We start from the raw sequence: 14,386 nt of genomic DNA, 5'->3' as shown, positions 1-14,386 counted from the left end.
CAAAAATGAAAACATTCTAACTACTGACCCCATATCAAATGAGGCCGAAGAAATCCCCAGAACATGACCATGACCATGATACTTTCTTCATGACAGTTCATGACACTTCCTCCAAAGGGGAACCCCAGTCCCTGACCCCCTTATACGATCCTTTTATTCCTATAGTGTAATGTACTTCACTTTGGGAGCAGGGAAAAATTTGTCTTATTTTGCAATATTTAGGCAATGAACTGCATACTAAGGGGAAGTCAGCATAAGATATATTGATGGTCTACAGATGAGACAGGATATGCTCAATAAACTATATGTGTTTAGAAAATTCAAGAATGAGGAAGCCGATTTCCAAAGGACATGGATGGTAAAGACAATGACCTACTGAAGAATCAAAAGTAAACATAAAATTATAAAGATCAATTGGGAATCAAATGAAGAGATATGAGAAGACACCCCCAACCTACAACTTGGTGGCAGTAGGAGGTCCACAGATGTTACACACTGTACATGTTTTGGGGCTGTCTCAATCTACCAACCAATTATGCTGATTTTTTTTCTCTCTCTAAAAACCAAACAAACTACTATTTGTTTTACGGGATGACTCTTGGGAAGAAATAAAGTGGGGGACCATACATGGGATACTATGATCATAGAAGAAACAGAAAACAGGGGCAGCTAGGTGGCACAGAGGATAGAGCACTGACCCTGAAGTCAGGAGGACTAGAGTTCAAAACCAGCCTCAGACCAAACACTTGACACTAACCAACTGTGTGACCTTGGGCAAGTCACTTAACCCCAATTGCCAAAAGAAAAAAAAAGAAAAACATCAATAAAAATAATTTTTCTTTTAATGGAAAGACTTGCATGAACCAATACAGAGTAAAGTTTGCAGAACCAGAAGTTTACTCCTTATAATCGATACTATAAAAATGAACAATTTTGAGGATTCTTATAAACTGATTAAAAATGAAATCAATAGAACCAAGGAAAGAGTTCATACAATAAGAACACTGAAAAAAAAAAGCAACTTTGAAAGCTGAATGAACTATGATCAATAAAATGACTATCTGTGATTCCAGAGGACTGGTGGTAAAATATGTTATCTATTACAGAGATGTGAAAAACTGCAGGCCATAAAATGAGACATATTTTTTATTCAACCATTATGGGAATTAGAATTTTATTATGCATATTTGTTATAATAAAAATTTTCTCCAATGCAGTGGAGGATAAGAGTGAGAAAATAGATTTTTCTTAATTTTCAAAAATAGTGACAGGAATGTTAAGAAATGTTGACTGCAATTCAGATGATATCATTATATTACTTTTACATTACTGTTTTACTCTTGTTTTTATAAAAGCATTTCACAAAGTAGGAATAATCTAAATGTAATGTAAAAATGAAATAGGAATAAAACTTTTTAAATGCTCAAAAAAATGATAAGTGGTATCTACTTAATACCATTAGCAAGCATAATCTGTAATAGGAATAGGCTCAGTATCACCACTATTATTCAATGTTCTACTAGAAATGCTAGCTATAGCAATAAGAGATGAAAAAGAAATTGGAGGAATTAGAATAGGCAATAAGGAAACAAAACTATTATCTTTGAAGATCATATGATGGTACACCTAGAGAATCCTAGAGAATTAAGTAAAAAACTGAAATAATTAACAACTTTAGCAAAGTTTCAGGAAATAAAATAAATCCACATAAATCTTAAGCATTTCTATATATAACCAACAAAGTCCAGCAGAAAGAGATAAAATGAGAAATTCCACGTAAATAACTGCAGACAACATAAAATACTTGGAAGTCTACCTGCCAAGACAAACCTAGGAACTATATGAACACAATCACAAAAACGTTTCACCCAAATAAAATAAGATCTAAACAACTGGAGAAATATAAATTGCTTATAGCAGGCCAAGACAATATAATAAAAATGACAATTCTACCTAAGTCAATTTACTTATTCAGTGCCGTATCAAACTACCAAAAAATTATTTTATAGAGCTAGAAAAAATAACAAAATTCATCTGGAAGAACAAATGGTCAAGAATATCAAGGGAATCAATGAAAAAAAAAAGCATAAAAGAAGGTAACCTAAGCCGTACCAGATCTCAAACTATATTACAAAGCAGTAATCATCAAAACAGTGTGTTACTGGTTAAGAAATGGAGTGGCATATCAGTGAATAGGTAAGACACACAATATACAGTAGTAAATGACCATAGTAATCTAATGTTTGATAAACCCAAAGAGCCAGATTTTGGGACAAGAAATCACTATTTGACAAAAATTGCTGGGAAAATTAGAGTGCAGTTTGGCAGAAACCAGTTACAGACCAGTATCTTTATATATCAAGATAAGGGCAAAATGGGTACATGATTTAGACATAAAGGGTGATATAATAAGCAAATTAGGGAAGCTTGGAATATTCAACCTGTCAGATCTATGAATAAGGGAAGAATTTATAACCAAATGAGACCAAGAGCACTACAAGATAAAAAAAATGGATCACTTGGGGGCAGCTAGGTGGATAGAGCACCACCCCTGGAGTCAGGAGGAGTTGAGTTCAAATCCAGTCTCAGACACATAAGCTTACTAGCTATGTGACCCTGGGCAGGTCACTTAGCCCCATTGCCTAACAAAAAAATAAACAAAAAAAAAGGATCATTTCAAGTACATTAAATTAAAAAGATTTTGTACAAACAAAATCAAATCACCTTAGAACAGAAGGAAAGCAGAAAACTGGGGGGAGCATTTTTATAGCGAATTTCTCTGACAAAGGCCTTGTTTCTCAAATATGTAGAGAACTGAGTCAAATTTATATGAATACAAGTCATTCTCTAATTGATAATAGTCAAAAGATATGAACAGGCAGTTTTCAGAAGAAGAAATCAGATCTATCCATGATCAAAGGAAAAAATGCTCTAAATCACTACTGACTAGAGCAATGCAAATTAAAACAATTCTGAGGTACAACCTCAAACCTATCAGATTGGCTACTATATCAGAAAAGGAAAATGACAAATGTCGGAAGGGATGTGGGACAACTGGGACACTAATGCACTGTTGGTGGAGTTGTAAACTGATTCAACCATTTTGGAGAGCAATTTGGAATTAGGCTCAAAGGGCTATAAAACCGGGCATACCTTTGATCCAGCAATACCACTACTAGATCTATATCCCAATGAGATCATAAAAAAGGGGAAAGACCCACATGTACAAAAATATTTATAGCAACTCTTTCATGGTGGCAAAGAATTGGAAACTGAAATGATGCCCATCAATTGGGGAATGGCTGAAAAAGTTGTGGTATATGATTGTGATAGAATACTATTATCCTACAAGAAACAATAAGAAGGATGCTTCCAGAAAAACCTGGGAAGACTTCAGTGAACCAATGCAAAGTGAGCAGAATCAGGAGAACATTGTATACTGTATCAACAATACTATACAATGAATGACTTAGCTATTCTCAGCAATACCATGATCCAAGACAATTTCAAAAGCCTCAGGAAAAATGCTATCTTATCTCCAGAGAAAGAACAGATGGGAGTCCGAATACAAACTGAAGCATACTTTTTTTTAACTTTTTCTTTTTTTTTTCCCCTTTTTTTGGTCTGTGTTTTCTTTTGCAACATGGCTAATGTTGCTAATCTATATCAAACTACTTGCCTTCTCAAGGAGGGGAAAGGGGAAGGAGGGAAGGAATTTGGAACTCAAAATTTTTAAAAATCAATGTGAAAAACTTCCTTTTACATATAATTGAGGAAAAAAATTTTTTAAAAAGAAATTAAAATCCTACAACAATCAAAAATATAACAGTCAAGCAGCCTGAATGGAAAAGAGATGAATGGCTTAATGAATTCTCCATGTCTAGTATGTATCAGTCTGGTTCTAGTTTCTATCAATTAAATAATACATTTATTAAGTTCCTACAATGTTCAATGGACCATGTGTACATTATAAAGTTTGCCCAAAAAGAGTCCCAGGTGTCATGACACTTCCAGTCCACTATGGTGTTTAAGATATATGTAAATTATCATACAAAAATAAAACAGGATAGATGAAGTTCCTGGGGGTGTAGGAGAAGGTCATTACCAATTAGGGCAAGGCAAACAGGGAAGGCCTCCTAGAAGGGATGACATTCAAATTGGACTTTAAAGGATGAGGTCCATAATACCTGCTACTTGGCAGAACAAAGTTGGTGGATCAATGAGTTACAATAAAGCTAAGCAAATTAACTGTCCAAATCAAGACCAGTACCAACATGAGAAGCCTCTGGGAGCCAAGAGGCCACCAGATTTCCTATAGAAGAGCAAATCTGCTTAGATTGGAAATCGAGCAGGTTAAAGCTTTGATGCAGATAAGCAATGGCATCGAGGTCTATGAATGGCTATTGCCCTTCCAACCTAGGCAAGATAGAAAAATATAGTCTCAAAAAGAAAAATTAAGTTAAATAAGGGATAGGAAGGAGTTCAATAAGAAAGAGACATAATAAACATTGGGAAAAGCATAAGCAAAAAAATATGGAGGCAAAAAAATCTGAAGACACAGGCGAAAACAAGTGTTCTGCAGGAAGAATAGTGCAGGATAAAGCTGAAGATGTAGGGCGGGAGACCAAAGACAGTTTTGAATGCCAGGTAGATTTGAACTTCACCTTGCCAGCAAGTGAGAGTCAGTGCAGGATTCTAAACAAGTCAACAAGTCATATCAACAAGCATTTATTTAAGCACTTACTATGTGGAAGGCATAGTGCTAAGAGCTGAAGTTACAAATTTACAAATAGAAGCAAAATGAAACATAATTCTTGCCTTCAAGGAACTTGTATTCAAATGCAGGCAAACAAGGACTTAATGTTGAAGCATTTGACAGTGCAAAGGACTTTAGTGGAATGAATTTTCTTTTCTGAGTTTCATTAAATGTGGCTATAATGCCTGTAGGAGCAACTTCCACAGGGACTGCTTCCCAATATGATGGCAGTGGACGCTGGCCTAAAAGTATTGCTGTTCCAAAGGCTCTTGGGTTCAAGGTCCTGAGGTGTCTCCACTTGGGTCTAAGAGAAGATGACGGTCAAGGTGCTTTCTGGTGGTTTGATTTCCCTAAGACATGCTTCTTCCTGTCTTACCTTCAGAGTACCTGGCTGAATTTCAGAGGTAGACCTGATAGGACTTCATAACTGACTAGGTAAGAGGTAAGCAAGAAGAAATGTCAAGTGGCCCTGATCTCCACGAAAAATGGGTCAGTTCTAAAGCTTCCTGAGAGTTTTAAGTTCATATAATATAGTCAAAACTGAAAAACCTGTCGGTCAAACTAAATCTATACAGCTTTCCTAAAGGGAGGTAATATGAGGACAAAATTTCCTAATCTGAATTTCAATGTTGAAATTTGTTTTGAAAGTTACCACATTAGTTATCTGATTGTGATAAACAAAGATCATACATGTTTTATGAGATATCTTCTATTTATAATAGTGTTCAGTTAATTTAAAGTATATTTTAATTTTCTTTAATTCAGTTAAACATGTAATTGGGGAAAAAATTAAAAATTTTTAAAATTCAGTTAATGTGTAATGTTTAGCATAGCATTCATTTAACAAAAATTTTATAAGCACCGTGTACAGAGTGCACATTAAATAGGTGAAATGCCCAATACAGCTGTTGCCACTACCGTGAAGCTTATGATTTAGGAATAAAATGCAAACATAGATAATTGTAATACATAATGTTATATAATACGTATATTTGATATTTAATAAAATACATTTTATATCTGTAACAAAAACATTAGGTATAGAATATTTGCTTTTTTCCTACTGGGGTGAGGGCTAGGAAGAAGAGGGGAAAAAAATTTCTGTTAATATATATAAAATAAAACTTAATTAAAATTTTTTAAAGACAAAGTGTGAGGTGAAGGGGAAGGTCACTTCAGGAACAGTTAAGGAAGATTTCATAAAGGAGGTGGCATTTGTGTTTGACTTTTAAAAATAGGCAGCAATTAAGTAAGTAGGGAATTAAGTAAGTCTGTCATAGGAAACACATCAACAAGGACACAGAGGCAGAAGGAAGGGTATCCAGGAAATCTGGAGGAAAAAAAAAGAGTAAACCAGTTCGGCTGAAGTAGGATGTTAGGTAGTTGAAACAAAATCAGTCTCTAAAGGTATGGTGAACATAGACCATGGAAGACCCTGACTGCCAGCGAAAGGAGTCTCAACTTTATTTAATAAGCAATGAGGAGCCCCTGAAGATTTCTGCAGAAGAGTAGCATAGTGAGATCTATGAATAAGAAAGAACATTCTGGCAATGATTCATACAGGAGAGACAAAACAATAGAGGTGGGAAGATCTATCAGGAGGGTATTAAATCCCTCAAGTGGGTGATAATCGGGACTTGTACTACAATGGTAGTAGCAGGAATGAATTGGAGGGCAAGAATACAAGAAATTGTTCAGAGACTGACAGGTTAGCCCATGGTAACTATACTTGAAAACAGATTGTTGGACTACTTGGAACTCTTAAAAATTTAGAGGGTCCTAGGTCTTTTCATGCCATACATCATGTTGTTACTTATGAAAAAAGGTTAACTGGAAAACAGCTAAGAAACTTTCTACTGAGTTTTATAATATTGGAGTTAGTATTTCTAGACGTATATGTGGTTAGTAATTCTGGCCATATATGTAGTTAGTAATTCTAGCCTTATATGTTTCTCATTTAAGTTTCTTGTTCTGGAAAATAAATTCTGTTATTTTAGAAGTAATGGGTTACCTGCCAGGAAGTCACTTTGTATACTTTACTCTATCCCTCTTGGCTCTCTCTTTAACCACTCACTCAGTTTCTCTTGTCAGCACTTCATCCTTTTCCCAGTTCCTTAATATGGATATAATTTTGGTCCTCTTCTCTTGTCTTTCTGCACTCTCTTTACCTTGGCAATCTCATGCATGACCTCACCTTCACTTGTCATCTCTTTGCAGATGACTTTTTGGCCCTTCTTCTGAGGTCCAGACATATATCCCCAAATGCCTTCGGGACAAATACTTTAAATTCAACTTGGCTAACACTGAGATTTCTCCCCAAATTTGCTTCTCCTTCTGATTTCATTATTTCTGTTCATACGTCTATTCACATAGACATTCCAGTTTCCCAACTCTTCCCTCTTGCCAACCAGTTATGTCAGTTAGTTACCATGGGCTAACCTGTCAGTCTCTGAACAATTTCTTGTATTCTTGCCCTCCAATTCATTCCTGCTACTACCATTGTAGTACAAGTCCCGATTATCACCCACTTGAGGGATTTAATACCCTCCTGATAGATCTTCCCACCTCTATTGTTTTGTCTCTCCTGTATGAACCATTGCCAGAATGTTCTTTCTTATTCATAGATCTCACTATGCTACTCTTCTGCAGAAATCTTCAGGGGCTCCTCATTGCTTATTAAATAAAGTTGAGACTATGCCAAAAAAAAAAAAAAAAGGAAGGGGGGGAACAGTACACCTGGTCTTAAGAACTTTTTTAATTGCCTCCTTAAATTACAATACTGGGAGCTAATGGGCAAAATCAATAAGTTTAAAAAAGGAAATAGTACAGTATCTGTTTTCTTCCTCCTTTTCCCTATCCATGGGTCTCACCTATTAAACAGAATCACATCAGACCAGGAGACTTTTCTGACTTTCTTCCAAGATCTAGCCAGCCGTTATCTCACAGCTAATTTGTCATTCCACCGAGCACTGTCATTTCAGTTTAACAACTAGAGTCTTGTAATTCATTAGAACACCTAAGTAAGTTTTCAATTCAAGTTCATAAAATAAAAAAATCCAAATTTTTCACAATCCAATTCTACTTATGTACTTAATTTTCCAATATTTGGAGGGCTTTATTTTTACTTGGCATTAAGTAAAATACACTGATCTCTCCACAATTTGTCAAACCTTTTTAAAAAGAGGATTTTTAAAAACAGAGCTCTGTCCTAGACCCTCTTCTCGTCTCCCTCTATACTACTTCACTTGGTGATCATCCCATGGACTTAATTACCATTTCTATGTTGACAATTTTCAAATCTACCTATCCCATCTTAACCTTTATGCTGACCTCCAATCTCACATCTCCAACAGCCTCTCATCTCCAATTGCCTCTCATACATCTCAAGATGGATATCCAGTGGACATCTTAAACTCAATATGTACAAAAATGAACTCATTATTTTTCTCCTAACCACCTTCTCCTTGACTATGCCCCTCTTCTCTGCCACCACTCTGGTGCAGGCCATCATCAAATCACACCTAGACTATTTCAATAGCCTGCTGATGGATCCACCTATCTCAATCAAGTCTTTCCCCAATCCAATGCATCCTTCACTAACTCATCAAAGTGATTTTCCCAAAGCACAGTTCAACAATGTCACCTCCCTATACACTGGCTCCCAGTCGCTTCCAGGATCAAATACAAAATGTTGTTTGACATTCAAAGACCTTCACAATCTAACCCCCTCGTACCTTTCCAGTCTTTTTTCATCTTACTCCCTGCTTGTCACTGGCCTTGCTACTGCAAGCCCATCTCTCAACTCCAGGCACTTTCTCTGGCTATCACCCATGCCTGGAATGCTCTTTTTCCTCACCTTCACCTAATGCCTTCCTGGCTTCTTTTAAGTTCCAATTAAAATCCCACCTTCTACAGGAAGCTTTTCTCAAGCCCTCTTAATTCTATTACCTTCCTTTTCCTTCTGAATTCCTATTTAAGTTAGTACCTATTTCACCAATTCAGAATCCATCTTGGGAAGGACCTTAAAGGTCACCTCTCCCTAACCAAGAACATTTCCAGTGATAAGGAATTTTAACCACCTAAGGAGGCAGACCTTTCTGGTTTTGGCCAGCTCTTCCATTTGCAGTTCTGCCCCCTTAAACAAAGAACAGGTGTAATTATTATTCTTCTACATTAAAATAATGAACCCCTAAAATAAATGAAGAAAACTATCATGCCCCTCCTTCCATTCCTTCCCCCCAACTACCACCACTTTCCACATTAAAACAGCCCTAGTTCTGGGGGCAGCTAGGTGGCGCAGCAGATAGAGCACCGGCCCTGAAGTCAGGAGGACTAATTTTAAATCGGGTCAGGAGGACTAATTTTAAATCGGGTCTCAGACCAAACACTTGACACTTACTAGCTGTGTGACCCTGGGCAAGTCACTTAACTCCAACTGCCTAAAAATAAAATTTTTTAAAAAACAGTCCTAGTTCCTTGACACATTCCTTATGACATGATTCCCAGATGCCTCACCATCCCAAATGTTCTCCTCTAGACATTCGCTTATTAGCATTCCTCTAAAATTTAGCACTTCAGACGATGCATAATACCTCAGATCTAAGCTGACCAGTGGTATATATAGTAAGACAATTAACTCACTTTTTCAGGACCTTTTAGTCTACGGTGGAACACCACCTACCAATACAATATTTCATTCCCATTAATAAAAAAAACTGTCAAAATCAAACACTTAAGATTTCAAAGAAACCTATAAAAACAAAATTCTAAGGGGCTTAAAGTCTAGAGACTCTGGGACAGGTGAGGAACCTGCTGCCTCCAGGCCACAAGTGACCTTCTAGGTCCTCAGGTGTGGCCTTTTAACTGAGTCCAAGTTTTACAGAACAAATCCTTTTATTAAGGGGCCCTCTGAGTAAAGGGCCGCACTTGAGAGCCTAGAGGGCCACACATGGCCTCGACTTCAAAAATCAAAATGGGCATAGATGGGGGGGGAAGAAGAAACAAAAAAAAAATCTTTTAAGAACACACTTCACATATACCCTAGGGAAGTTGGAATTAGACTGAGACTTCAAAGCAATCCAAGTTGGTTTATTCAATGACATTTGCAAAAGATAAACCAACAGCTCCCTCCTAACTACCTTACCTATTCCTCATTAAAAAGTGAACTACTTTAAAAGATGGAAATGGAGACTCAATTTACAAGGGCTCCATAACTAATCCCGAGACAACACCTAAATTCACTACGGCACAACACCTAAAAATGTAAAAGAAAACCATAAGATTTCCCACGGCAAACACCACATATGCTCCACAGCAGCTGCACTGAGGTGACACAGAACTGTGTAGTCAGACCACCTCTACACACACACACACACACACACACACACACTGCACTGAGGTGATACACAACATGAGTTAGACCACCTCTACACACACACACACACACACACACTGCACTGAGGTGATACACAACTGTGGAGTTAGACCACCTCTACACACACACACACACACACACACACACACACACACACACACACACTGCACTGAGGTGATACACAACTGTGGAGTTAGACCACCTCTACACACACACACACACACACACACACACACACACACCCATATCGCGTCTTTTGTGCAAACACCAGAGGGGTGGGCCAGGGCAGGCACCCTGTCTCCCCTCACCACCGCAGTAAAAACAAGGAGGGGGGAGGGGAGAGGTCTCGTGCAGTCTAGACTCGGGAGGTCTACAAGGGTCTCGAGGGGGGACAAAGTTAGTGGGAGCGCGAGGGGCGGGGAGGAAACGGAACCCTGAGAGAGGAGGAAGGACCAGACCCACGCTTCGGCTGCCAAGGGGCCCGAAAGCAGGGCGGTAAAGCCCAAAGGCCGAAAGAAGGCCTCGCCGCTCCTCACCTTCGGGGTCCACAGCGCCGCACTCCGCACGAGCAGCTGCGGGGGCTGCCGGCTCCGCCGCCCCGCGGCCACCAACACCCCAGCCCCAACGCACAGTCCCGCCATGGCCGTTACTTTGGAGCGCAGCCCCGAGCTGACCTCTCACCCCGGGCGAAGGGGGCGGAGTTGGGGGGGAAGCGCCTGGGCATCGGCCAATCACAAGGAGAGATCGGGCAGCCCGCACCCCTCCCCTGCCCCTCTCCGCTGGGGGAGGAGGAAAAGGAGGGATGGGGAGGAGAGGGGCGGGGGCTCGCGCTGGTCCGAGGCTCCCGGGGAGCCCGCAGGAATGGGGCGGATGGAGCCGTGGAGCTGCCTGATTCCCTGCAACCGTGAGGAGTTCCGGGAGCGGAGCTTGGCATCTCCAGCCAAATCAGGAGCCCGGCATGGCCCACGGGGTGTGGGGATGAGAATGAGTGCCCACGAGAGCCGGCCCGGGGGCAGAGTCCGATGATGCCCTTGCAAGTAGTTTAAACAGTGTTTTGTAGAGTAGCCAGAGTCGTGACAGCAGGCCCTCTGCTTTGTCCGAGACCCGGGGTAAACCAGCACCGGACCTCCCAGACGTCCAAGTGAATTTTGACCACCGACTAAAGTTTTTTTTTAAATTATTATTTTTTTAAGAAGTTGCATTGACCTTCTAGAGTCAAGGAAATTTGCCTCTGCTTTGCCAGACCCAGGGTAACCAGTTCGGTTCACACACCTCACTGGCATCAGACAGCCCAGACACGCAACTGAATTTTTACCAAAATTTTTACCAAACTTTTACCAAAGGTCCCTTTTTGTAGAAGTGGCATTGACCTTCTAGAGTCAGGGAAATTTGCCTGAGTTGTTTACTTATACACTTAACATGATCTGGAGCTGGGTTCTGAAACTTTTGTGTGTCTCATGAATCCCATTTGACGGTCTGGTAAAGCCAGATGGCCGGCTAATTCCCAGGAGAATGTTTTTTAAATGCATAAAATCAAAGAAAATCAATTATAATACATAGTTATAAAAGAAAATCTTAAGGTCAGAGGGACCCCCAAGTTAAGAACGGTGGACATATTTCGTAACAGGTGTATCCGAGGTAACTAGGGAACACTTTGCAATCATAGGTTTTTCAAAAATGGAAAGTATCTAGCCAAAATAAGATATCTAGCCAGACTCCCCAGTTTACCTATATAGCAGTGAGGTGTTGAGAGAACAAACTCAAGGTTAAAAGGAGCCTATACTAGGCTGTACTGCACCATAATGCCTCTGGAACTATGTCTCCATATATGTTAAATGAGGACATTAACCTTTAAGGTCCTTCCAGCGCTAAATCCTAGCATTAACTACTTGGCACTTGTAAAGCACTGAGGGATGGAATCCAGAAATATTACATCAAAGTAACCTGCTGCCAGGAAGGTATAGATAGTAAGCCCTGCAGTACCACCACCCCCAAGCCCTTACAATATTGGCTTTTTTTTTAAGAATTTAATTTTGTAAATTTAATAACTGCAAAATGAGTAAGTAGCTTACTACTTAATTAACTGATTGTTTAATATATGTTGGCTATGTCTCCATGGCTAATAATAACTAGTAAATACTAGCATTTTAATATGACACTTTAAGATTTGCAAAGCACTTTATAAATATTATAATTATAATCTTATTTTATCCTTTCTAAACAACCCTGGGAGATAGGTACTGTTATTTTCATGTTACAGATGAGGAAACTAAGACAGAGGTTAAACTGATGAGGAAACTGAGGCCACACAGCTAGTGAATGTCTGAGGCTGGATTTGAACCTAAATCTTCTAGATGATATTATCCCCATTTTACAGATGAGGTAATTGAGGCAGACAGAGGTTAGGTCAATTTGGCCAGGGTTACCTAACGATTAAGTCTCTGAAGCTGGAATTGAGCCCAAGTCTTCCTGACTCCAGGTCCTGTACTCTAGCCACTAAGCCACCTCCTGCCTCCTACCTCTGGCTATACTATAAAGTTTTCAAAAGTGGGGGCTGTATTTAGAGATCATGGAATCATAGATTTAGAGCTAGAAGTAACCTCAGAGGCCATTTCATCTGACATCTCATTTTACAGATAAATAAACTTAATACACAGAGAAAGCAACTTGGCCAAGGGTCATATAGTATGTTCAGTCAAATTTGAATCCAGGTCCTGTAACCTCCAAATCCAGAATTCTTTACACTGTACCATGCTGCTGACAGGATCCTTATACAGTATTTAGGCCAAGTCCCTCATTATAAAATGGAGGCCAACTCATTTCCAAAATATATAGAGAACTGAGTCAAATTTATAAGAATACAAGTCACTCCCCAATCGATAAATGGTTAAAGGATATGAACAGGCAGTTTTCAAATGAAGAAATTAAAGTTATCTACAGTCATATGAAAAAATGCTCTAAATCACTGTTGATTACAGAAATGCAAATTAAAACAACTCTGAGGTACCACCTCATACCATCACATTGGCTAACATGAGAAAAAAGGAAAATGATAAATTTGGAGATGTGGGGAAATTGGAATACTAATGCATTGTTGCTCACAGTATTTGCCACATGGGAGTTATTTAATGTTTATAAAATTGAACTTCAGACTGAAAGGGCAGCTGCTCAAGGAGCTGTTGTTAGTGGTCCTTTGTCCTGGAAGAGGACCATGACTTCAAGGAGGTGAGATGTTATGACTTGCAAGTGAATTGGATTTAAGTGAGAGAGGACTGTGCAAAGTCACTAGCCTCACTTTCTCTTCCAGAGACATCTGGGTCTGTGGCAGATATAGATCAAGACAAGTAGACTTGGCCCCACTCAAGGGGCTGCCAAGCAGAGAAGCCTCAGGTGGAGGATACCTGAGTACAAACTTCCTAGAGTGGCCCTCTCTTCCCCTGAAATATTTTTTTATTGTTTTGACATATTCAGAACTCTTCATTACTTAGGTTCAAGCATTACCTTATTTCAGTAGTTATTATTCTTAATTCTTTTCCTTGTACTCACTCTGAATCTTTTTTTCTTGTTTCAATTATATTTTTTCCTTATTTCTCAAAGGATGCAGAAAGGAAAAAACAATAGTGTCTTTCACATATGACCTATTCTTAGGGGAGGAAAATGGTGACAGAAAAAGAAAAAAAAACTAGGAAAGAATCAAAACTGGGTAGAGGAGAACAAAAGTTATTCTTTTAAAAAAAAGTAATAAGAGGCAAAAAAGCAGAAGGAAGAGTTTCTAGATTAGGAAATGAACCTTCAGCTGAAAGCATATAAATAAGAAATCAAATTCCTGAGAAGCAGAAAGTATCAAATACAAGGCCTCATGTAAGAGTACTCTCTGTGATCTGTGCTGTTCAGAATTACTCCTTGGCTGTGAAAAACATACTCAGGACTGTAAATATGCTCTTGTGTAAATATGGCATGTTGCTGCCATACTAATCTTCACAAATATTGTTTTCATTGGGCTATCATCCTGGTCAAAAACTTGACACTCCTCCCCATTACCTATGTAAAGGTAATGGATTAAAAAAAAAAACCTGTGTGCTATGAGTTTGGGGACATCTACTGCCCAGAAATAATAACCTTAGAGGTCAAAGAAAGGGTTGGGTTCAAATAAGGACAGATCTTCAATCTATATTCTACTCTGAATCCACTTCAAAGGGCGGTCCCACCAAGATATTTGGTTGAGATTAACTAGAAACCTCCAGCCCCACCAAGAA

The 14,386-nt window shown here is 38.9% G+C and overlaps 1 protein-coding gene across 3 annotated transcripts in view; it reads right to left on the bottom strand.

Annotated features, from left to right (window-relative positions):
• Positions 1-10,817, bottom strand: part of PCCA (propionyl-CoA carboxylase subunit alpha) — a 484,900-nt gene extending 474,083 nt beyond the window's left edge. For 2 of the 3 annotated variants that reach the window (XM_020964019.2, XM_078147299.1), the window contains exon 1: positions 10,667-10,814. In XM_020964019.2, the coding sequence (XP_020819678.1) occupies positions 10,667-10,771 (105 nt within the window). In that variant the 5' untranslated portion in view covers positions 10,772-10,814. Of the gene's footprint in view, positions 1-10,666 lie in introns of all 3 variants that reach the window. The other variant, XM_020964021.2, reaches the window with a different exon arrangement.
• Positions 10,818-14,386: the final 3,569 nt, after the last annotated feature.

Source organism: Phascolarctos cinereus, unplaced genomic scaffold, assembly GCF_003287225.1.
Source record: "Phascolarctos cinereus isolate Bilbo 61053 unplaced genomic scaffold, phaCin_HiC Scaffold_7;HRSCAF=346, whole genome shotgun sequence".
Classification (NCBI taxonomy): domain Eukaryota; kingdom Metazoa; phylum Chordata; class Mammalia; order Diprotodontia; family Phascolarctidae; genus Phascolarctos; species Phascolarctos cinereus.
The sequence above is the reverse complement of the archived record's forward strand: the minus strand, read 5'-3'. Positions and strand labels throughout refer to the sequence as shown.